The sequence below is a fragment of the Puntigrus tetrazona genome, chromosome 20 (assembly GCF_018831695.1).
Source record: "Puntigrus tetrazona isolate hp1 chromosome 20, ASM1883169v1, whole genome shotgun sequence".
In the NCBI taxonomy this organism is placed as follows: Eukaryota; Metazoa; Chordata; class Actinopteri; order Cypriniformes; family Cyprinidae; genus Puntigrus; species Puntigrus tetrazona.
In genome coordinates, this window is record NC_056718.1 from 2,595,074 (window position 1) to 2,621,241 (window position 26,168).

The 26,168-nt window shown below is 35.0% G+C and overlaps 1 protein-coding gene across 1 annotated transcript in view; it reads right to left on the minus strand.

Annotated features, from left to right (window-relative positions):
• Positions 1–1,338: 1,338 nt before the first annotated feature.
• lama4 (laminin, alpha 4) overlaps positions 1,339–26,168 on the minus strand; it is a 35,732-nt gene continuing 10,902 nt past the window's right edge. The window contains exons 6-40 of the mRNA XM_043219999.1: positions 25,105–25,205; positions 24,801–24,981; positions 23,676–23,759; positions 23,386–23,537; positions 23,179–23,289; positions 21,263–21,374; positions 20,497–20,661; positions 20,214–20,407; positions 19,706–19,822; positions 18,640–18,788; positions 18,361–18,502; positions 18,017–18,110; positions 17,760–17,876; positions 17,225–17,410; positions 16,472–16,611; positions 15,890–16,054; positions 15,385–15,530; positions 14,289–14,451; positions 13,377–13,510; positions 12,650–12,821; positions 12,242–12,373; positions 11,976–12,118; positions 11,744–11,873; positions 11,141–11,278; positions 10,747–10,880; positions 10,059–10,217; positions 9,102–9,252; positions 8,837–9,021; positions 7,996–8,185; positions 7,201–7,356; positions 6,696–6,855; positions 4,454–4,584; positions 4,106–4,199; positions 2,206–2,325; positions 1,339–1,777 (exon numbers count right to left, since the gene is read on the minus strand). Coding sequence (XP_043075934.1) covers positions 1,632–1,777; positions 2,206–2,325; positions 4,106–4,199; positions 4,454–4,584; positions 6,696–6,855; positions 7,201–7,356; positions 7,996–8,185; positions 8,837–9,021; positions 9,102–9,252; positions 10,059–10,217; positions 10,747–10,880; positions 11,141–11,278; positions 11,744–11,873; positions 11,976–12,118; positions 12,242–12,373; positions 12,650–12,821; positions 13,377–13,510; positions 14,289–14,451; positions 15,385–15,530; positions 15,890–16,054; positions 16,472–16,611; positions 17,225–17,410; positions 17,760–17,876; positions 18,017–18,110; positions 18,361–18,502; positions 18,640–18,788; positions 19,706–19,822; positions 20,214–20,407; positions 20,497–20,661; positions 21,263–21,374; positions 23,179–23,289; positions 23,386–23,537; positions 23,676–23,759; positions 24,801–24,981; positions 25,105–25,205 — 4,994 coding nt within the window. The 3' untranslated portion in view covers positions 1,339–1,631. The remainder of the gene's footprint in view (positions 1,778–2,205; positions 2,326–4,105; positions 4,200–4,453; positions 4,585–6,695; positions 6,856–7,200; positions 7,357–7,995; positions 8,186–8,836; positions 9,022–9,101; positions 9,253–10,058; positions 10,218–10,746; positions 10,881–11,140; positions 11,279–11,743; positions 11,874–11,975; positions 12,119–12,241; positions 12,374–12,649; positions 12,822–13,376; positions 13,511–14,288; positions 14,452–15,384; positions 15,531–15,889; positions 16,055–16,471; positions 16,612–17,224; positions 17,411–17,759; positions 17,877–18,016; positions 18,111–18,360; positions 18,503–18,639; positions 18,789–19,705; positions 19,823–20,213; positions 20,408–20,496; positions 20,662–21,262; positions 21,375–23,178; positions 23,290–23,385; positions 23,538–23,675; positions 23,760–24,800; positions 24,982–25,104; positions 25,206–26,168) is intronic.

Here is a 26,168-nt window from a genome sequence, read left to right on the forward strand (position 1 = left end):
TTCTATGTAATAGCCTAGCCTACTTCTTGATTTTAGTTTTTAAAGTTAGCTTTTTAAAATGTTCATATCATGTTCAGTCATTTTACACATCCTTTAAAAATAACAGTTTAAGAGAATGAATCCCTGTACACCGCATACTTCTCCACCCTAAACAGTATCCAAGATTATAATGAATTCTATCCCAGGTCATAGTTTGCTGATAGAATACCTGGTCAGGATGGACTACTACCTAGATGTAAACAGAGTCTGGGCTAAATCTGGTTTAAATTCCACACTTTTGGCTTAATATTCAGTCGTATTGCAGATTTACACACTCTTCACAATTAGTCAAAAATTTAAAAGGACACAATTAGTCCTTTTCAGCAATACATGGAATCCCTGTTAAGGATAACTACAATTAAATACTTAGGTATTACAATTATGATAAATGCAGAAAAACACACAAATGGTAGTCTAATTTTGTAGATAAGTAAAAAAAAAAAATTAAATAATAAAAAAGCAAATGGTTACAAATGAATCTTTTAGTTGTTAGCACATAAAAAATTTTTTTACAGAGCAAGACGCATTTCATTAAGAAAACCGTTCACAGGACACAAGTAGCTTAAATATATTTTTGAAAAGATGAATGAAATGTTTCTCACGCAGCTGGTTTAGAGTTCCAGCTTTTGTGTGTGTAACCCCTGATTATTTTATTCAATTATCAGATTTCACTGCTTTTACAACATTATTAATTATTATTAATGCATCAGACATCCATTTGAATCAAATATTATTGAAAGTTTTTTTCCTAATCAAATGTTACCATCATCATACCTAGGAATGTCTGAGTTCTTAAGTGACAAATGTTTTAATAGTTCAATTAGACACAGTCTTAATATTTGTTACCCATTTTTACCATTTTTACCTCATTTATAAATTCATATTCATCCTGAAATTTAAAGAGATTCACTTTAAATCCAAAACTGCACAAATCTCCAACTCACACATACATGCTCATGTTCCATATGTGAAATGGTTTTTATACTGTACAAACTTTATCTAAACCCCCATACATTTTTAGATTTTTCCTAAAAAAAAAGATTTTTATCAACAAAAATCTTTTCATTTTTATCCATTGCAGGTATTGCATATAAATTCTGAAAGTTAAAATTTTTATAGAAATGTTCTATAAAAAGTGCATAATTTTAATATTTACAAAATAAAAATGTAAATATATTAATATAAAATGAATATAACTATATATAATTATGTCCAGTTTTGTTATTAAACATTCATGCTTCCTGCAGGAAGTTGACATTTCTCGGGAATTCATATAGAAATACAGATATAAAACAAATATCAGAAAAAAATGCTTTATTAAGGTATACTATGGTTTTGTTAATATTTTGTGCATATTTGTGTAAATTATCAGGTTTTTAGAAATTATAAACCTCAGTTTAATATCTTTTTGTATTAGTTTAACACAGTGCTTGCAGTGCTCTGGTTTACAGTACCAGTGTAGTGATTAATTAAATTTTTCATAGTGATAGAATACTATAGCTATAAATGATGCTGAAGACACAGTGACAGTGGTGCTTCATTCTTTACTGAAACGCAAGCAATGACACAGGGAGAGTTCTGTTTTCAGCCTCTCAAGCAGCAGGACAGGCGCCCACACCGACTGCACCGCTGACCAACGCCACTTTACTGAAGCTCACAGGAGACTCGTTCATAGACAGGTTCCTCACGCAACCCGTGTAGCCCCTCCTGCTGTGGAGACTGTGAGGCAGCATGGAGTCTGGAGCAGAGAAAAAGATTAAAGAGATGTGAATAAGCTCTTTTGGAGATTTATGAGCTACAATTATTGACTTTGGAGTAGGAATAAAACACTCATACATTTAAGGGCAAGAAAGAAACAGATCAAACTGAGAAATTAAAATTTGAACACTTTTGACAGATAAGAGGTCATTATACAAGAAAAACATCCTGTAAGTTGGTCTACTCTGTGATGTAATAGTGTAGATAAACAAAAAGATGATCAACAACTGCTTCATATTACATTAAATAAAAAAAACATTTGATACAATGCACTTATTGTCTATAAACGTCTTTTTAAATTCTTACTGTACATCACCGCCAATACAAATTTTAAGTTGGCTTGTCAACCAGACAGACACAGAGACAATAACACAGAGACAGACATAGATATCACCGGTGTTGACTGACCTGGGGCTCCTCCAATAAACACTGGAGAGCTGCTGTTTTGTGGCGTTTCATGAACAGGCCCCACAACATGATTTACCTCTGAATCCACATCCAGCTGCACCACGTTACCATCTCTGATCACTGCAAAACACAGCAAAGCCTGATGATAGCAACACATCGATGAAGGGCCTTCACTGCCTCACTGCCAAGTTATAACAAGATTGCATTATATCATGTAATACACATATATAACAAATTCAAGTAAGCCCAATACATAAGCAATTCTCCAGTGAAAACAGCAGCTGAGAAGAAAGAAAAAGTACAGTAATACCAGTTTTGGGTGTACCTCGTTACTGTAATTAATCTTTTCACGCTTCCGCATTTCTGGTTTCCAGATTATTGTTCGCAAAGTAAAAGGTTTTGGAAAAAAAATGTTTTTATGGAAAACAGACAAAAGAGTAAAAGAAAAAAAATATTATTTGAGAAAAGGGCATACTGCTTTAATAATCAAAGACATGTAACAGAACTAACTTATTACTTATCCACTGAAAAAGTAAAGTAAGGGATTATTGTTAATTTTTTTTGGTAATTTAATTACAGTTCATTATAAAGTACTGTAAATAATTTTATCAATATTGAATTTTAAATCAAATTTTACAGTCTAAAGATAAAATTTAATGCAGCATCTTTAACCCCTAATGCGCCGGTGCATTGACTTTCAGTGTTTTTTAATTCACAAAGACTAAAATCATTCGAATGTAGAAATATGTCTATAGACATGAGAAATATACAAAGCTGTAAGTGTCTACTTTTAAGTGTACAAATTCATGAATGAGTTCAAATTGAAAACAAATATCTGATTATGTAATAAATGAAAGCAAGGTACATTCTTTTCCATATCTGAAAGCTTAGTGTCTAGCCTACTTTTAAATGAACACATTTGAAAACAAATATTATCCGATTATGTTATCCATATGAAAGTGAGGTACAGTCTTTACTGTTTTAGTTTTACAAAAAAGTTTTACAAAAACATTTTTAGTGTATCTAAACTGATTATGATCTGCAACGATTTGAGTTAAAGACAAGTTTTTAGTCATTTAATCTGTGTGCTGTTTTATACTACAACATATCTCTTCTCAGTGGACTCAAATAATATAAGTTCACATTACTAACACTCTATAAATACTACTATTTTTAACTCAAACTGTTTGAAGCATTTGGAGCAGAGTTCATTTCCATGGTAGTATAACAGTAACATGCTGTAAAAATAAAGAGGTCAAAATTAACGGTAGAGGGCTGTAAATTAACAGTACATTACTGACAACATTGTTGTTATTATTGTTTTTTTTACAGTGTACTTTTAAATTAACAATTTCAAATCGAAAACAAATATTATCTGATTATGCAATCCATATAAAAGCGAGGTACCATCTTTCCCATATCTGAACGCTTAAGTGTCTTCGATTAAATAAACAAATTTAAATTCAAAATGAATATTATCTAATTATGTAATCAGTATAAAACTAAAGGTAGGTAGGCCTACCCATATCTGAGCCCATTACTTGCAGTCATTTGCATGCAAACACCCTTACCAGGACACAAAAAAAACTCAAAATCAAGATAAATCTATTTTTTTTTGTTTTTGAAAGAAGACCTGCTATGAGGAATAAGCCGGAATTTATAAAATGCATTTAGTAATTACATTACTTATTAACTACTTCTCAAACAGAGCAATTAGTAATTTAAAATACAATATTGATGATGTAATTAATCACTGTAATTAATTACTTTTTAAAAAGTAACATAAAATCAATTAGTTTGTGAATTTCAATGATTTGAAAACACAATAACATACAGGAGTGATGCTCTTTGGAGGTGACAGTTCTAAAAGCAAAAACTTATGGGTTTTAGGTCTCTCTACCTGTGATTTTGTGCCAGTTTCCGTCACAGATTTCTTGTCTGGGAGACACATAGGTGGAGAACTCATGGATGCCATTATTCACCGCAACAACCACCTACGAAACATCATCAAATTAAACATGACTTTACTGTTCTTATTAAATATCTCTTAATAAAAAACAAGAAGGCAAATTCATGCACACAAAAAAACATCTGAATCATTAAATCATTATATTTAATCTTTGCCATGCTATGAAGAAGTACAATACTTGATATGTTGACTACAATACTAAACATAAGTCAATGACATTTTTATGAACTGAAATTGAATCCCACATCACAAAATAAATCATAATAAATCTTATTAGACCTTGTTTTGATATATGTACAGGGTGAGATATTGCTTCTCTCCGGTGAAGACATGCAGTAGCACTCCTGACGCCAGACGAGGGCGCACCTCGATTGCCATCTTAAATCTTGAGCCAAAATTAAGGGAGTCATCTGTGCGTTAGGAGAAGAACATACTTTATGTCAGCATATTATCCCTGGATACTCTTATAACCGCAAATGGCTAATGCATTTAGACAAGGAGACATCTGATTCTTGATAGCTGCTGTGTATTCAGCTGTGCATGCTGGAATTGTGTCCTCTTGAGCCAAGTAGAGTTATGCGCATGTGTAACCCCATGACCACCACACTAGCGTGTGAAATTTCTCTATGCACATTTAACAGCTGCAACTCTATTTCCCAAGACCTTGAGGACTGCTTAAATGTTCCCCAACCTCTACACCAACCAATCAGATGTGTGAACTAGAGGCAGATCACATTCCACTTCTCTCACAGGAGCCTCTGTCTGTCTGTGGCTTTCACTTATGTGTTGGGCTGCTTGTTGGGTTATTTTTTTCTGTGGTATTCTTGCACAAGACCACTATGAGAACCCAAGATGGATTAAGCAGGCTAGTGTAAGTTTGGTTCTCGCCTTTATGTCGCTCAAAAGCATACTTTGTCTTGATAAATTAGCAATTATATATAATATGAAAACTGCACTAACCAAACTCAACAAAAAAATTGTGTTGCACTTGACACTTGACACAGTCCTTATGACTTGTGCGACCAGAGTTAAATTCTACCTTAGTGCAGATCAGTTTACACTTTAATGACGCTTACAAACTACACAAATCAGTCTATATGAATCAGTTTGCTTGATTAAAAGACTGAAAGATAAGCAGATTTATGTGCAAGAGAAAATATCACATCTGGTCTTAAAAAATAATACAACACATGATAAGCTGTTCTCTGATATTCTCTTTTTTTATTTAAGCTCCATTAGATGAATAAATGAATTAGTTAATTAATTAATGAGGCATTTATATAGAAATGTACTGGTTTGCCGTACACCCAAAGCACTTTACAAACATGTGGGGGAGATCTCTCCTCAAACACCACCAGTGTGCAGCATCCACTTGGATAATGCAATGGCACACGGCGTCAGTGTGCTTCCCAAACACCAGCTACAGGTGAAGAGGAGAACGAGATACAGCTAATCTAGTAGAAGGGGATTATTGGGAGGCCATGATTTATAAAGGCTAGTGGAGGGCCAGGACAACAGGGTTACACCCCTACTCTTTACGTTGACTGTCATGGGATTTTTAATGACCAAAGAGATTTAGGACCTCAGTTTAACATCTGCTCTTTGACAGTATAGTGTTCCCGTCACTATACTTGGGCATTAGGAGCCACAAAGACTACAGGGTGATCACCTCCTGCTGGCCTCATTGAACAGATGACCATTCAGAACTGCATGTTCAGAACATTCTCTTGCCATGTTGCTGTCAGGAACATTTTTTTTCAGTGGAAGGACTGCATTTAACGAACTTGCAATAAAGTAACATTTTAATACATGTATTTCTAGTTTTAATATTTTTCATTGTGTAAATAAGCAATAAGGTACCAGAGGCCATGCTGTATTGTGAATAAAGGGGTTGCAGGCACCCCACTTTGCAATGTGCCTAACAACACCCTTCAGCCATGATTTATTCATGATACAGCATCTCTAGTACTTTATTGCTTACTTAGTGAGAATAGCAGTGGATTCCACTTTCTCTAAGTATAAAACAATATCTATCAATTTTGCAAAAATTTCTTCTAAATTACTCCTCTCACAAAATAAGCACCAAATATGGAACCTTGAGAACCTTGGAACCTCCAATGATGGGTTTTGCCAAAATTGGAAATGTTGCCACCTAGCTTATAAATTTATTTCAGTTAACATTTAAAGTAACCTCTTCTTTTAGTTTTTATTTACATTTTAGTTTTATTCAGCCATAATAACCATTCCTGAATAATATATTTCACAAAACTATGCTTAGTCCACAAGACATTACAGCTACAATAATAGCTTACATTTTTGTTTTTATTTAAATTAGTAAATTATTTACTGAAATTATGAAACTGTTACATTAATGTCACTAAGAAATTAATCAACACATACCCATTAGGTTTAGTGAGCCATGGTGAGAATACCATCTTCTCAACATCTTAACATTTCTCAACACTAAAACATTTAATTAAGTGAATTTGAGAGAGAGTAGTAGTGATATATTGCATGTTACCCAGCAACACATATCCTCCCTCCTCAGTGAAGTATGTCCCTGGTTCAGAGGGGCCCTCATAACAGGGTGTGACCCCAAAACTGTGGGAGGCAGAGGTGAGCCAACGGCCATTCAGCTGGAGACTTCGCACACATCCAGAGAAGCCAGACACAAACATCTTCTACAGAAGTAAGAAAAGAATGAGAACGTATACATTCCATTAACCGTCATTTTCATTAACATCATCGCACAATAAACCCAAACTGTGTGATCAGGACCCAGGACTAAGCATATAACACTAAAATAAATAAAAGGACATGCTATTCAAATACTGACAACACTAGATGTTCACAGTGACAGACTGTTAATGCCGAGATATTTAGTGCACTACTGCACTTGTTCACTGGACTGTACGCAATTTCAGTTGATTTTGTAAAGATAATTACATGGATTATTCATCTTAAGTTAGATTTGAATGATTTGCAGCACCTGAGGGAATAGGGCAATTAATGAGACATCACAATACCTGAATGTTTTTCTTGGCCTGATCAGGCGGCACCCCACCTACAAAGAGAGGATCTTGGACAAGCAGTGAGAGGTTTGTGCCTGGAGCTTTGTCCTCTAATACCGTAAGACCGTCAATGATCAATCTGCCAGTATTTCCACTTCTGATAAAGATGATCTATTGAAGGAAAAAGAGAGAAAGAAATAAAGTGTCACAAAAACACTCCTGTAATAGGCAAAATATTCATTAAGTACTGTTTATTTGGGAAGCAGGTTCTTTTACTTGGTTCGGTTTGACTGACAAGTCAAACAACTGGACATCTCCGCATTTAAATGTGCTCTCAATTCTAAACAACTGTATTTCAGTCAAGGATCTCCCACTCAGTGCTTTTTATGACATCTCATCCTTTTTTGATTACGCTTACACTGACAATAACTGTCACACTGTAAGTGATGTATATAAAGCTTACTTTGACAGACAATTTTAGTGGAATGTCAATCTAAAGTTGAAGAGTAATTTGGCCTTCAAATATCTTTATTTTCTCAAAGATATAAACATTCATATGAATTAAAAAAAGCATAACTTGAGATTTTCATTTAGTGTTTCCTACTATAAATAAAGAAAACTTTGAAATATCTTTTTATGTGATATCAAACATAAACATAAAACAAAACAAAAAACAGAACAAACCAAAACATAACAAAACATTTAAATTCACAATTTCTGCAGCCAGTATGTGATCTGCACTTTTTTTCTCTCTTTCTATGGGGAGTGTTACGTATTTACTTGGACAAACTGAAATCAGATTTAACTTACATCATGCCACTGTCCATTACTGTATTTCTCTTTGGAACTGATTCTGACTTGGTTCTGGCCCGAGCTGAATGTGAATACCAGCCTTCCATGAGAGAGGAACAGAGCCATGAAGTTCTCCTCAGATTTGTCAGCCAGGTAGAAGATGAGTCCGAATGCTGATTGAGTTTTCAATGACAAAGAAAAGTGAGATCTAAAAAAGATGGAAAAATAAAAGAACACTGTTATGTTTTGCCAGGTGCACTAATCCAATGTCTGTGCAGGGCCAAAGAAAGTTTATGGAAAAACAGAAAGCTGACTGCAGTGGAGTTATAAAGCAATATTCTATCCATCCATCTATCTATCTATCTATCAGAGAGTTCAACTCGAGCTCGAGAATCATCTAAAAAGGTCCAGACCACTTCTGGAAAAGCATTCTTTGGATGGCTGAAATTAGGATCAAACTATACCAGAATGACAGGAAGATAAAGTATGGAGAAGGCTTGGAACAGCTCATGATCCAAAGCATACAACATCATCTATGAAACATGGTGGAGCAGAGTGATGGCATGAGCGTACATGGCTTCCAGTGGCACTGGGTTACTGGTGTTTAGAAATGATGTGACAGAGGACAGAAGCAGCCGGAAGAATTCTGAAGTGTACAGTGATATGCTTTCTGGGCAGAATCAGTCAAATGGACCAAAGTTGATTGGATGGTGCTTCATGGTACAAATGGACAATTACCCAAAACATACAGCAAAAGTAACCCAGGAGTCGGTTTGAAGGTTGAAATACTAAATTTTGGTAAATTTATCTCAGAATTAATTCCACTTCAGTCATCCATCTTTATACCCACAATACTCACTCATCTCTGATAACACTGGCAATGCCTGTATACTCATGTCGGCTGTGGGCAAATCCGCCATAGTGGTGAGCGTGGCGTGTCACTCGAGGACGTGAGGACAGGTAACAGGAAGCAGCCTCTGTCTCCGGAATATCCAAAGGATTGTTCTTCAAGCCATGTGGCAGGCTAGACTCATCCCTGCCCACCTGAGAAACAACATGTTTAAATGTATAACAGTGTAATTATGCAGTGTATTCATGCTTCTGTGTGTGCTGATATGCTTCACCTTGCGGGAGTGTCCTGGACTTCTTCTAGATGAATCTCTGCTGTCTTTGTGCAGAGCAATAGGGGGTCTCTCTAATGGGCAGTCCTGGAGCAATACCTGCACAGTGTCTGTGTAACGTTGGAAGTCTTCTGGCTCTATATCTCTATCCTGCCTGCATCACATACACATTATATCACACTTGCCTAAATATGTCTGAAGTCACTATAGAATATAACATTTTGGAATCACACATGACCAAGACCATTTGAGTACACTGGGAGCTGTGTTAAGAGCTGTCTGAAAGGAAAAGTTCACCCAAAAATTTCATTTGCCAAAATGTACTCTAAAAATGTACTCAAAATGTAATCTTTAAGCCATCTCAAATAGGTGAGTTGGTTTCTGCATTAGAATCAGTAGACACTTCTCCAGTAGACACCACAATGATCCAAAAGTAATCCACATCACTCACCATTCTCATCTATATATAATATTGCTTTCAACAGTGAAACCTGAATCAGAAAATACAGATGTACAGAAAATGTAGATTTTGATGAGAGAGGACAACAAGGGATTTTTTCACTGAAGAAAGCATTATTATGGATTACAAACTTGTCAAGTCTAGGTGACTTGATGAAAAAAAAAGAATTAATAAATAAGATGGAGTGGTGTGGAGTTACTTGTGGATTATTGTAATGTTTTTATTAGCTGTTTGGACATTCTGATATTCAGTGGTGATCAGTGACATTCACTGGTGAGCAAGTGAAAGCTAAATGTTTTCAAATCTGTTCATATGAAGAAAAAAAAATCCATGGCCTTCAGTGAAGGTCAAAAATAAAAAAAAAAATAAACAAATAAACATCACACAATAAATGTCATTGCTATTAGAATTTGGATTCGATAAATTAATTGTCTGTGAAGTCAGTTCATTGTAGTCTTGTTCGTAAAGGGCAATTGGTGAGTGTATGTTGTATTTGTTACCTGCTGAGGTATGCGTAACTGATGCACCCAGTGAAATTCTGTATGGAACTCGTAGGAGAGCCTCCATAGTAGAAAGACTTTGGAATATTATCTGACTGAGATGAGGAAGACTGCTTCTTCTTTTCCTGCTTGTCTTTGTCATCAATTACAAGTTCATACCTAGAGATCATGAATAACAAATAGTTGATGAAACAAGAGTATATATATTGGAAATTCTAAAGATTCAGAACTTCACCTGATAGCCTACAAGTATTCATTGTGAACATGTGGAATGTTGATATGATATTTTAAAAAATACCATTGTTTTCTCATTAGAATGATACATTGTGATGATGAGATGCATCATAAAAACAAATCATTTTAATTAAAACTACTGCTGGATATTTCTCTGCTGAGGCTGAACAATGACAAAAGACGAACATAATAAAACAAATAAAAGTAAACAATTAAGCAGAATTGTGTTAACTATGTGAAATATATACATGTCAAGCAGAGAAATGGGTGTCATTACCAGTACAAGCAATTTAAAGAAAGACACTGCAAAAAAAAATCTAAATTACATCCACAAGATGGATGAAAATGCTGACGCTGTAAAAAAGTGTGAATGTACAGAATATCGGACAAGATGTCCTAGGGTGACAATATGTTAGTATTGTTGCAAAATTGTTGAAAAAAGTCAGCAACTTACTTTTGATTGGTGACTGAGGCAACTAAGAAATGAGATCGTCCATCATTATAATTCTTCTTTTGTGATCTGACTCTGGTTCCTTTGGACTGGAGTACCACAGCACCATTCTCCAGTGAGAGAGAAAACTCATCCAGCTTGAAAAGAGAAAGACTAGCTTGATATAACATCATGGAAACCTCTATACCAAACATACATTCAACCAAACCCCTTTTATCATATACAGTAGCAAGAACAGTTTCTATACTAGCAGGTACTCTGTTCATATATGGAGGAAAAGTGCGGTATTTGTTGTTTGGTTTAGGGTTGGCTTTGCTTTCTTTGAAATTAGAGACAGAACAAGACTTGACTGGGTAAAACATAAATAAATCTAAGAAGGTGATAAAAAAGACTGTACCCCATCTCTGTGGTAGAACAGGAGCCCATTGGACTGTAGTGTTCTGAAGTTTAGTCCTCCTTCAAAAGACTGGAATGGTGAGATTTTAGCTGTAGAGCCCAGATAGCCATCACCCGTGAAATACACCTTACGGGACATCTGCAGGAAGTAAACAACAGAATTCTTTTTAAAACTTTTTTATTTATTTATTTAGAACATAGCTACATTACACAGACTTTACAATACCCATGATGCTATCTGTTAAATAAGTTATACAGCACTGACGGAAATGTGTGCATATGAGCCTGTAATCATTATACTGCGTTCATTGAACTAATTCATTTTTTATCCACGTTAACAAAGTAACAAAATTGAGGTAGGTCTCATTTAAGGCATCAGGCAAAACAATACAAATCCAGCAATGTTACTACAACTGGTGCTGGTATATAGGTTATATGACAATAACAACATGGCAAAGGTAATACATCTGGACTACACTTATATGGCACTCATACATATAGAAAATGGCTTTTAAGAGATTGCAAAGTAATACTTATTAAAAGAATACCTACAAGTATGCAATTTCAGATGCAGTCTAAGACTATAGGAATGTTTGATACATACAAATGATTCCTCAGGACAGCCACTGCTGATGCCAATGGTTCCCTGCTCCTCCAGAAGATTGAAGTCCTTTTTCTGGAACTGGAAGCCTTTAACACAACCCTTCAGTCCCACTAGGGATGACAGCTCTGGTCTGTGAGACATAGGCTATGGCTTATTCATATGGCTAGTTTGAGTGTTAGAAATGAGTAGTCTACCGCCGATCTGAGGATTGATATGCTACAGTGGTTCTCACCTAGAAAGAAGAATGCTAGAAGGAGCTCCTCCAATATATATATCAGAGAACGGTAAAGTTTTCTTTTCATTTTCCATGGACTTCACATGGCTTCTGTCCACCAGCAAAATGATCTTCTTAGAGTGATGATATATTACAGACACCTGAAATAAAAAAATAATAAAAAATAGAAATAATAGGGTGTTAAAAGTTACAATGTGTGGCCATATTATGTTTAAAAATATGACTTCATAAATGCCCTGGATGTGGCGTCAAGACAGCATTACCTCATGATATCGAGCATCGTTGATCTGGAGTTTGGCTAAGTTACTCTCCATGATGACAGGGCCATTAGTAAAACCAAAGTCGTACATCAGACGGAGAAACCCATTTTTCAGCTCCAGCACGAAAAAATTTGCCTGTGGAATAAATATACGATGCATTAGAGATAATTCAATTAAAATCATTCATATATACTGTAGTGCAGTATATAGGTGTTTCAGTGAGTAAGCTGAAGTGCTTCATAAGTCTTGTATATATTTTCGGGAGATTGTAAATAAAAAAAAAAGAGTAAAAAAAAGAGTAAAGCAAAAAATTTTGTAATTTTGGTCATATTTACAATGTGTGCCAATATCAGTGAAAGATATGATATACATGATAATGTGCAAAATAATTTACAACGAAATTATAATTACCTCGTTAACCATGAGGAACAGAATACCACTGTTGGCAACAGTTCGAACTTCAATATCAAACCGAGTAACAATGCCAATTTTGCCTCTTTTTTCAATGTTGTTGACTAAAGCAAAGCCACTGCCGTCAAACAAATAACTTGTCACACGACTTTGAGAGAAGGCCAACTTATGCCTGGAAAACACACAGATCACAATTTATAAACAGACCATATACCTTTGATGTAATTAAAACATAAAATGCACATTTTTGTGATCTGTAAAAATTGCTTAACATTTAGCAATAAGAAAATGTACAACAATAACTATATTTCAAGATATCAAGCACAGTCATGGAGCTACTGATGCATTTAAAGGATTTTTTAGAGTAGGGTAACATCTCATAATACATAAAATACTGTTTTGCTTGCTTGTTGGGCTAAGGAAACCTAAAAATATCTATTTGTGAAATTTTCTGCTTCTTAATCAAGTTTTTAATTTTTAATTAAGAGACCGCAAACAACACTATCATGTTTGATGAACAGTATTCAAACATTAAAAAAGACTGAAATATATTCAAAAAACATTAAATGGCAAACCAAAACCCATAAAGGGAATAAGAGAATATTGATTGAGCTAGATAAACTATTAACAAATAAGACCACATGAAACTGTTTGGCCCAGGCTTCACCTACAGTACACACTGTTTATAGTTTAAAGCATGGAGAGATGTAAGGAAGGGTTTCCTTACCTGGGACAAGGCATAGATTCCACAACATTCATTTTGTGAAGTTGTTTGAAGTTGTACAAACTGATGACATCACTATTCAAAGTCTCTAATTCAATGCAACCAACAAAAGGAGCCAAAGTCAAAGCTGGAGGAAGCTGGAACAACATGATGGAGAATTAAATTGGATTATTTTGTTACCAAAACAGTAATCATTAATTACCCTTTAACCGGGTTAAACTTTGTTGTGTTAATCCACTCTCATTAGTATTCATAGACTTTTACTTAGGCTTAGAGGTATTGGAAAAAGTTTAAATGTATTTGCTAAATTACTTATATTTAGCGAAATGTCTGCTGGCAGACCAACAAATACAGTGCTATCAGATATTAAGTCTACTAAAAATCTAATGGACTGGTAGTTGACAGTTGCAAAGTTACTTAAAGTTTAGCAAAATGTCTATTAAAAAGAGGACTATTAAAAACTGACCAGAGTTAAAAAGTTTTAGTTCGTTTGGAATTTTGAAACCACCAAATTTTGCTTACCAAAGCAAATATTTAAAAATTAATTTTGGCTGGTAAACACATTCACACTACCATTGTACTCCACTGTATTTCACATTTAATGTGAATTTTCTTACTGTTTCATTTCTTCTGTTCAGTTTTTTGAAACACAGTTTTAAAAAAACAACAGAGCTATTTTATAGTAAAAATTGAAGTGTTTAATACTATATAATAGTATTCTTTAATACTATATTTGTGCTTTTACGTCTCTCTGAGCAGTGTGGGAAGCCTTGGGATGTTCACTAAGAGTATACCACTGCAAAGGCATTTTAAACTTCTTTTTACCCCTAAACAAAGAATGCAAAAGAACTTCACTGAGAGTATATTACCAGAGACAATGAGACATTGTCCTTAGAAAAAAAAATATTTTTGCACCTTTACATCAGGAGGCACTCCTCCCACGATGAAAACATTGTCTTTAGGATCAAGATCAAACAAGGAGTCTGTCCCATCTGCCTCTCCTTTTTGGATAAACTTCTGCTCTGCGGTAGTGTCTTGACTTGGAACCGTCAGGAACACTTTACCATGCCGACCCAACCTACCAGAACGAAGGGTTAATCCAGTGATTATAGTACTATGTACAAATATCTGCATGTATCTGACATGCATTTAATGTAAAAGAATCATACACATATTCAGTTTCCTTGGGCTAGTACATTCACACAAATTTGAGAACTTAATTAACTAACAAATATGACAAAAAAACCCTAAATTTTGTAACAAATTATAGTTCTTTTTTTTCGCCACATTTTCTTTTTTTCAGTGCATGCAAACTAGTAAATAAATCATATTGAAAAGGTGGAAACCAACCTAACAAGCCTTACTACAACAGCCACAATGTTTGTAATGTTTTCTGTTATTTAAAATGTATTATTTTTGGTGCAGCACAAAATAAAAAATAAATAAATAAACAGCCACAGGCTCCATAAACTTCAGATGAAACACTGCTGAAAATATGTACTGTAATTGTATTTATACTGACACCCATAATTGGCAGCTGTATTTTGAGAACAACATTGCCAATTGAGAAACTTTGTCGCTAGATTTAGTGATTTTTCAGACCCCTCAGAGAGCAGTTGAGAGAAGCAGAGCTTTTAGGTAAAATAAATATCTCTATTTTGCATACAAGTATAGCCAAAATCACAGCACAGCTATTGTCGTCTATTGTCTTATTTGATTAATTAGATGACAGCTCAATTATAAATAATTTCGATTAACATTTTGTAATGGAGAGCTGTTAAATATATAAATGAAAATCATTATATTTTGAATTGGAATACATTAAAATACAGTATGTGACCACAGAGAGGCAAGATAATATGACATACTGATATGCTTATTGTCGTATGAAGTCATCTAGCGACTTTTCAAGACGCCTTTAGTTACGTTACATTGAAAAAAGTTGGCAACACTCTTTGAGAACTCTTTCTTAACATTATGCATTATCATATAATAAAAGCAATTGCTATACCTCTCCACTTTAACAAGATTGAAGACAGGAGGCCAGGAACTAACTGGCTTTGAACTGAGAGGAATCTCTACGACGTCTCCTCCCAGATTATACACATACACCAGATTATCGTTCTTTATGGCCAGTCCCATGTAGTCTTTACGTCCCTAGACACAGAGAAAAGTAGAATCAACATTAAACAGCATAATGCTTTGCATGTAAAATAAATAAATACTAAACAATTATAGACTTTTTTATTAATTCATCACATTTGTGATGCAGATGTCTTGTGGTTTAAACTACAAAGGGGGAGGGTGTGGAATAGAACTATTTTGCTGCTAGTTTCTAAATGCTAGCTTGTGGAAAACATAGCAGACTACAACAATATGGAATACTTTATTACTTTATATATAATATAATATAATAATATTTCCAGACATGGTATTGCATGCTACTTTTGTTTATTTTGGTTCTTCCAGTTAAAGTCAAAGATGCCAGTTCAATCACATTTCTCTCTAGTGCTTACTTGCTTGTCTCCCAAGTAAAGTAGAAAACGATCTTCTATGGGGTCTTTGTCCGGGTCCACTCTAATGTAGAAACTGATGGAAGTGACGCTCTTTAGCTCATCTAGGTTGGAATGGGGATGAACTTCTACAGATGACTGCCCATTAAATTTCATGGACACTTGCACCTGTGATTATAGAAAAATAAATAAATAAATAACTTTTACAATTACAGGCATTGACATGGTATGCATTCTTGTTGTAGTATATATATATATATATATATATATATATATATATATATATATATATATATATATATATATATATATATATTTCTGTCAGTCTTTGCACTTGCATCCAAATGATTATACCTTGCTAAATATGTAGCATGCTGCAGTACAAAAAAATTCTTCAATACAATGTTCTAAACCTTTCCAACATAAGAAACAAGACATTTGGATTGTTAATTTTCTGCAGTTTTGGGTAGGTATGTGCTGAAAGGCTAAAATCTCAGTGAAGAGTCTGAACATAACTGACAAAATGTGTTGTGTTTTACATGTGGATCAGTAAAAGATGGTGTTTATTTGTAATGCTTGGCGTACCTTCTTTGCCACGCTGCGGGCCTGTGCAATGAGTTCTCTGATTTTCATGATGTTTGTGGAGACATTATTAACAGGTTTTTTTTCTTCAACCACACGCAGCTTACTGAGTAGCTCTGGCACAATCTCTGACAGGTCTTCAACTAAACACATAAAGTAAACATATCCAAACTAAGTAAAAAAAAAAACATTTGCAACCCTCTTCACAATGCTGAATGACTTCAACAATGAAAAAGGCCAACATTCACAATACATTTGTTCCAAATTGCTGCCAGAATTAGAAAATTAGAATGACAATGTTATACTGGATAGAATTAATATATGTGGTAAACTCAAAATTGTGGGTAAAATGGTCAGAATTTACTTGAAATTATTTCTTTTTCTATTGTTTTTCTAATTTAAAATCAAAATTTGTTTTATCAGAGTGAGATTTTTTTTTCTTCTTTTTTTCTTTTTGTATTCTCGTTTTCCTATAATGAAAAAATATGCTTAAGTTGTGTTGCTATGCAACATTCAATTGTGGTTAAGAAACTCGGACTCTGAATTAAACTCTGGATTAAAAGACAGCTAAACTATTGCTAGCTATAAAGACTAGCCACTACTGGATGTTAAGTATAGTAAACATTAGTAGCATTCCAAACACTGTAAATGTCTATGGTTCTACAAATAGAGCATTCAAAAGCTATTGTTGCTGCATAAATGATATTTAAATGGTACTGCTACTCAGCTGAGTGGAGGTGAGCAGGGCTGACATACCTGCCTCTCCAGCAGACAGAACAGTGCGGTCAAAAGCATCGGCGGAGTACGCCTCATTTTTCATGTTGCTATCCCATTCCTTCACTTTCTTTAAGATTGGTGTCACCATCTGCAATACTTCAGCAGAGCGGTTCAGAGTGCCCTCAGCCACTTCTTGAGTGAACTGCAGGCGTTTTGGAGTACGATCTGAGTTAACACAAAAAGCAAACATCTGAAAATGCACATGCAATACTAGCACAGAAACACGACTGGTCTACTGGCAAGAAAATCATTAGGAACTCTGACATGAGCAGTCTCTGTACTAGGTTTATACTTGACTGGAACTCTTAACGACCATCTCACTGGATTATTACAATTAAAGGCTAAATTAATGTTTGTAAATGTAAACTGATATTTCCTACTGACACGCTACAGCACTACTGACTTTAGAAAAGAACAGCATAAATATAATAACTGCCAAATTCAGAACCAAAGTTGTCAAGACAGGCAGAAATGGTAGTACAAGATAAGCAGGCATGGAACCATTTATTCTTGCCTTTATGAATTGTATTGATGTCACTAATGATCTTAGCTATTTTTGTAGAGGAGCTTTCCATCATTTCATTGGTCTCTTCAATGTATTTTTTATTGTCAAGGACTATTGATTCAACATCTGCAAAACAAAATACAACACACATTCTGCATTAAAATATTAAAATATTAAAATTCATGCTAAAATAAATGAATGTAAATGCTTTATTGTCAAGTCTATGGAAAAGATAAGCAAGTTTTTTTCCAACTAGGAATAGTTACCTTTCTGCTTAAAGTACAAGGATGAGGCCTCTGTGAAGATATCATTACTCTGAGAGCGCGCAAGATTCAGTTGAGAGTTTAATACATCAATAGCCTGAGAGAAATAACAGAACACATTTGAAGTAATCACATTACCCACCTTGTACAGCAATACATAGCCAATCGAAAATTTGGAATTATTAAGACATTTATGTTTTTTTAATAAATAAAAATCATTCTTTTCACCGTTTTTGTAGATACACAATAATTATATTCTCCTCTTTGAAGTACCTTGGACTCTTGTGCAAATACTATGAAACATTAATGTTAATCATTGAGAAATAGTAATATTAAAGTATGCTTACGTCATGAGTACTGCTGGAGATGTTGAAAGTGGTCAGGGCAGTGATGTTAGCATCATCTATGTTTTCGACGATATGGTCATACACATTCAAGGCATTCAGGGCTTTCTGTACATGTCCATTTGCATCACTTCCTTTCAAATTGCTAAGTAAAAAAAATAAGACCATAGCAACTATTATCTGAGTGCTGGAATAATGCAACAGCCATTTTGTCCACTCAAGGACAAGAGTCTATCATACAAATGGAGAAATAACATTAGTAAGTTCTGTTTTAAAACTCACTACTGAAGTTCATCAGCATGTCTTTGTAGATCATCAGCATGAGCTTCGGCTCTCAGAACTAGATCTCTGTCTGACTGAGACAACTTCTCTGTCTTTTTCTCCAGTAAGACACGAGCCCCATCGATTTCTGCATGCTGTTCTCTCACATTCTATACATACAGATTAAATAAGACAACAGTATCAATAAATACATTCATAAAGGTTTAAAGATGTAATTGGAAGTAGGGTTGCCCCATAATATTCGACTAATCGTTAGTTGACCAGAAGAGGCTTGGTGAACCAAAATGTTTTTAATCAATTAGTTGCAGAAAAAAAAAATCCACAGGCAAACGGAGCACATTACTAATCATTAAAGGTTAGTCTATGTGACTCATCGACCAGAAGGACATCCAGCCTCAAATATGACTTTTCATCTGAAATATGTAAGTATTAGCAACTTTACATGACTGCACAATCAAATGTTAACCTAGAGAAATGTGCACTTTTGAAGTGTATACACTGCAGGTCAGATGGAGCTCAGTCAAAAGAAATGCATCTTTCGACACTACACAGTGTTCATTGCCCTTTAGTCCATGAAGCAGGGGAAATTCGTTAAAGTTTACTTCACTTCGGAACATTAATTCACGTATGTAATGGAATGGAACGTGTAAGTTTGCTTCGAACTGGAATCCTTGTGGAATATCCTGTGATGCCCACTTCGCAGAGCACATACGTTCGAACAGAACATGCGTTTGAAGCAACAAGAGAAACTAAAAATGTGCAGAGCGGTGGCTCGCAAGGACTGGTATTGACAATCGCTGCTATAGTGTATCATTACATTATTAAAATTAGGCTATGTAAGCAGTTAAAAGCTCATTGGAATGTTTTAAATGGTAACTAATGGTAAATAAACTTGCAAATAGTTGCACAAAGATAGAGAAAAAGCCTCTAATATTTATCTTCTAAATATCTTTGGTGAACAGTATTTGTATTATTTAAAATGTATAATATAAACTCTTATTATAGTTGACATTAGCATACAGTATTTTACATATATGCTGTAAAGAAAGTTGATAAAAATCTTTACCGTGATCATATCCTCCACCTCAAGGACAGTCTGGTTTGCCTCAGAGATAATTACACCGGCAGTCATAGAAGTTTGACTGACATTGTCATAGTTGTCTTTGAGACGCTGCTGCTGTGCCTGAGAAAAGAAAGAAATGTTCCTATGACATATAATCACAATATAAACATTAAAACAACATGAAAACGTATATGACTGAAGTGCCAGGCAAAATAATTATTAATCACTCAAACCCCTTTGGTCTTATGTATTTTGTAAACACACTTTATTAGTTCTGATCCAAATCCTCCTCCAAAGCCCAATGACTTCAAATTTTTAACAGAAATAGTAGAGCATCTGAGTAACTTTTAAATGCAAATTTCTACATACTACAATTAAGGACATGATTGTTCTCATTTTGAATGCTATTTAGGCCACTTAACACAAAATTGCACAAAAATACAATTTAAATTAGGACAAAATCTACTAGAGGTGGCAACCACAACTGAAACTAAAATGGAAAAGAAGATACCTCTCTTCTCTGTATCTTGAGCTGGTTGGTCTTGTATTTGTTGAGTGCCTGTTGCAGTGTGTCTTCAGCTTTGTTGAGGGTATCCTGAGCTTGAAAGAGTCTGGAGGTGAATCGACCCAGCACTTCCTGCATAGGCGACAGACGCCCCTGTGTAGTCATCAAAGTTTTCTCAAATTGTCGCACGCGTCGGAGCACTACAATCAGACACATAAAGTCAGAGGTTGAATAAGAGCATGTACACACACAAGTAGAATTTAGTTTACAGACACAAAAAAAAACTCACATTCATGGGCCTCAGAGGACTCATCAGTAGCAAGCGGCTCTTTGGAAGAGAGGTCCAGATTTCTCATCCAGCCCAAGATTCGCTCAGCTTCTGCTATTTTCTGCAGCTTTACCTGAGGATCTAACTCCTGATAGACACCATATAATTCCCAATCCCTGATCATATCTGAAATGTATACATGCAATACACATAGATAACGCTTGTAAAGATATAAGAAGCTTAACTGTATTATATTATATTGTATTCATAGCATTGCGTTGTATTTCTGGGTGTTCTTTAAATTTACTGAACTGCCATGATAATTAAATTTCCCTTTCGGGGATTAATAAAGTTTATCTAAATAAAAATCTAACATTTTTCAGCATTCTTGCAGGTTACATATCATGTCACACAGCTCTGAATAGTCAAGGCCTGGGATCGTGCTGTAATTGTAATGCCATCAGCCAAACTGCGTTGTCAAGATTCATCCATTCATTCCTGAGTGATTTTTCACATTCTTTGCACATTCAGGTGGTGTAAAATATGCAGTCGTTAAACAGAACATTTACCACCACATTATATAGTGCACCTGGATTCAACTTTGATAATCTAAATTGTACTGCAATCAGGAGGACTTAATTTGTGCCATAATAATGTACGGCAGTTGGCAAATCTCTGAGAAGAATCTGCTCCATGTACTAAAGAAAGAAACAGACAGCTTTTTTTCAGGTAGTATATATTCCCAAGACAACAAAAACAAAAAAAAGTTCACAAGGTTTCATGTTACCTTCAATGAGATTGTTGAGTGATGAGATGTTAGCAATAAGCGTATTTGCCAGTGTGGAGCTATCAAGTGTGTCTTGATCCACCTGTTTTCCCAATAACTGCACTGTTTCTTCCTGACAAAATAAAACAAACATAACCTCATTTCACCTGGAAGAACATGAGAAAGCCCCTTTTGACCCAAATGCAAACAATCAGTGAAGCAAGGAGAGGGAAAGCTGGATAGTTGTGCAAGGAGAATAATCATATCAGCATTTCCATACCATTGTTTTTAGCATTTATAAACTGAGAGACTGGGATGTGCCATGTTAATTTTTTTTTTCTGTCTTTATACAGCATTGCCATAGAAACAGCTCAGCAGAACAGCTCAGCTTGTCATTTTGTAATTACAGTAATTCCGACATAATGTGAACACAGAATAAGAAGAATATGAACATTAGGAAAGAGACAAAAAGGAATAAAACGTTATATAAAATATTATTTTCATGTGAAATTTTGTCATAATGTAAAGGTAAATTCTGTCATTAAGCAACTCAATCAATCAATTATTTTTATTCAGTGCTTTTAACAACACAGGTTGTATCAAATCACTGAACAGTATAATCTTTCCATGCCATGCTGATATGCATGATGTTCTGTACAGATTAACATGTATATGTTATGGTTTCTTTTTTTATTGTGATGCTGAAAAATTTGAATTAGATTCACTGTTACGAAAGCACAATTCTGCTCTCCTGAACATTATACTGAAATAAATACAGAATACTATTCAACTGAAATGTGTGTCACTTCACCATTCTCAGAAAATTCTATGTTAAAACACTTTCTCTTATGCCAACTTCATATGCAGTGAACTATTCATCTGTATATAGATCTGTATATAGTTTCTAAGGATTTAGAAACCTGGCTCTAACAATAAAAAGTTACATCGGCCTGTGTATGCTTGCTTTATTTTAACTTTCCTCTAGAAGTCTAGAAGCTTTCCTCAAAGCCCCTGTTACAGTAACATAGATTGCATGGCTAACGTCTCTTTTAGATCTGAGTCCAAGGATTTCTAGCCTGTAGTTTTATGTCCCTAATTTGCCTTGTTACTGCTCTGCTTGTTGTCATGGACACTCATTGAACCAGCCCTGGTTACTGATTAGTTCATTGCCTCAGCTCTCAGTACAAATAGGTCTTGTGAATCCCTCGTAGTTTGTCAATTGTTGAATGTCTATGATGGTTACTCTCTACCCTTGTCTAAGTACCTTGCTGCACCCATGTTGGATTACTTGCTATGCAACATTACAATATCACAAATAGATTTTATACCAACCTTTAAAACAACCCATGTCTTTGTGCATCTGTCTTGTACAAAGGCACAATTTTATTACCGTTTCCTGTTTCCCTATGTAGACTCTTATTGTCTGCATACTTGTCTTATTTCCCTTTGTCAGCCCTTTAGTATTTATAGCTATTGCATTTCCATTGTTCTTTCTCTGGTGTCTGGTGGTCTCTCTCCACATGCATTTTACCAATCATTACACATTCAGCTTTGAGCACGGTTACAGTTTCACTTTAAAGTATGTATATGTTGTTTTATAGTCTGAATGTAGATGTGGCTTTTGGTCCTATTTTTATACTGCTATGCATTTACAATTCTTGTTTTTTAAAACATTTTAGTGGTCATTCCCTAAGTTCATGACAATGTTATCATACGGCTTAAACGCAGATGGTTTGGAATTGTTTGGTTTTTGCCGAACCAATACCAATTCTGTAACGCTATGTTTGTTTAATTGGCCACATCATTGTCGAGGTTGGCATGAGTTTGAAGTAGGCGTGATTGGTGATGCAGGTAGCACAGAAATGACACACTTCACCTTTAAGGAATTTCAGAATAAAGTAATAAATGAAATCAGAAAGTGCTGGAATGAGAGGCACCTCATCTGAAACCAGCTCCATGTCAATAAGCAGTGTTTGTGTTTCTTCCTCCAGACGCCCCGTGTCTGCTCTCATCACTGCATACTTATTTTTCCAGCCTAAAAACTGATCCTGTTACAACACAGTGACAGCAAAGCAGTATTTATTAAAAATCCTCTGGATGTACATTTCTGTACATTCAACTGTGTGCTGTTTCTATGCAGTTACCTGTAGTCTGTGTGCAGTGTAGTTGTAGTACTTTAATCTGTCGTTGGCAGCAGCTCCTGTAGAAATGTTCAGCACGCTGTTCTTCACTTGGTCCAGAGTTTTGTTGGACTGACGAATATCTCCAATCAGACTCCAGATACACGCATCACAGTCTGGGAGGTGGTGAGTTTTATAATTTATCATATTTTTAATATGGCTCTATGATGTTCTGCTAATTCTCTATCATTTTCTTTTTTTTTTATTTTAATATTAACATATTTGATTTTTTTGTCTTGTATCATTGAACTCACCGATATTACACTCGCTGATTTTCGAGGCCTCAGGTAGACACTCTCCTGTGTGCATGTCACAGTTCTCCTCTGGACAATCACATTCTGATAAACAAAAACACACAGTACACATTTTATTATACATTAACACAAAATAAAACACCCTAAGCAACCTTGATGACAAACAAAAGGACGGTTAAAATTGTTATGAAACAGGAGTAGTGACATTCCGAGAGCAATGGATTATTGAAAAAGAAAAAGATGCAGGCACGTCATTTAGCAGTGGCTTAACACTTAATACTGATTCTTGAACTTATGTAAAATCAGAGTGATGATGATGATGTTTTTACTGATATTTTGAATGAAATCACGATACATTCAATATATGCAAACATCTTATGTCAGTAGTATTTTCCCCAACAAAAAAATATGGTAGATAATATCCCCAAACACGTTGGTATGTTAAGAGGAAGATGATGATGATGTCATAGAAAATACATCATAAATGTAAATGCCTGTTCTTATGTGCAGGTGGCCAAGTGACTGTGTGGGTGTGTTGATCCCTTAACGAAATTATGAATGGTGGGTTGTGAGAACAGCTGTTCAACTGATGTGCTTGGGACAAGGATGATGAATAGTGACCATCTGCATTCTCCCACCAAATTCACAAGCCAAATGTAAGTATTGCAGTAAAGCGGAAAGAAAACAGCAACTACTGTGTTGTTTAAATTACTTAAAACCATTGCAGTGAAGTTTTCATTGCTGATCCGTTGGGCACTTTCATTTTATGTGACCCTAGACCACAAAACTTGTATAAGGGTCCATTTCTGATTTAAGCTTTTCAATGATGCATGACAAATAGGATAGGACAATATTTGCCTGGGATTCAGCTATTTGAAAATCTGGAATCTGAGTTTGCAAAGTTTTGCCAAAATCGCATTTAGATCTGTCCAAATAAGTCTTTTGAAACCGTACTACTTAACTTTTGGAATTGCCTTTTTTTTGTTTTGTCTATAATCCAGTTTAAAACAACCTAATATAGAATTTCAGAATTGTAATTCTTGCAAAATAGAACAGTCACTGAAATATGCTGAACCTGCTCCAGCAGTGAATTATGCCATATGCAGTGAGATCGCTCAGACTCACTCTTGCAGCCGGATGGACTGTAATCCCAAAATCCTGGCAGGCAGCGCTCGCAGTACCGTCCTCCAGCCCCTGGGCGGCACTGGCAGCTGTGTGTAAGAGGGTGGCAGGTTGCACGAAGAGCGGCAGAGGCACACTCACAACGACGGCAACCCAAACAGCTGCCAAATCCAGAATAACCCTCCTTTATAAGCAAAAACATTATCAAAACCTCTATCAAAAAATTATTAAATGTGCTTATTTGAGCATACACTACATGCAATTTCTTGGCCATACATTTCCTTGACTGGGCTATGAATATCTATACCTCACATCTGTCACACAGGTGACCTGTGACTCCAGGCTTACAGTGACAAACACCTGTCCTGTCATCACATGATGCAGTACCACACTTATCGCACTGACACTCTGAAAAACAAGGAGAGAGACCTTAAAACAATCTAACAGAAAATCCAGCATATTTAGAACAATCTAACGAACCCAGCAACATCAAATAAACTAGTGATGTTAGTTTTGGAAGGGATTATCTATGGTTGGTTTTTTTATTTGATACTGCTACAGAAGCATAATTGCATGCATTTTTGAAGTCTTACCACTGTAGATCACTAGAACTACAATCATCATAATACTCCATATTTACATAGGTCAGCCCTGATTTGACAAGCAAATCAGCAAGCAAATCTTTTAGCAAATCAGCCTGCAATGCATCTCGCTGCCAAAAGCCTCACATACTTGCTGCTGCACTGTTGAACTCAGAGAACAAGACAGATAGCTTGTAAATCATGAAAAATGCTCAAACAAGACTGTTTCAACAACAACCTGATAGACAGACCTACTATCTTTATTTTTATATCTTAACATAAAAACATGGAAACGTTAGCAAAAGTTTTACTTTTACCACAGTGAAAAAATATATACTAAAATGTATTTGAAGTACATTTACTGTATTTCATACTAAGCATTCTACAAATGCTTGTTTTGTACTTAATAAAAATGCCATTGTATTTTTGTTTTACAATATTTTCTGCTAAATTGGAACTTTTTTGTGCTCAAAGTAGTGCTGAAGTCCAACTTAAGATATACAGTACAAAAGTATATTTCTTTGTGCTAAAATGCAACTGTTGAAAGTACACTTTAGTGCTCGTTGAATAGCTCACATTTATATACCACTGATATTTAACAAAATAAATAATCTAATGAAATATATAATGTAACTGCTAGGTTCGAGTAACACTAAGCCACAATTGGTCAGAGTCATGGGTATATTAGCATAAAAATATTTAAAAAGTAGTTTACAACTTTAGAAATTGCGCTATGTATACGTCCCTGTGATACAGATATTACCAAATAACTTTTCACATGGTCAGCAAA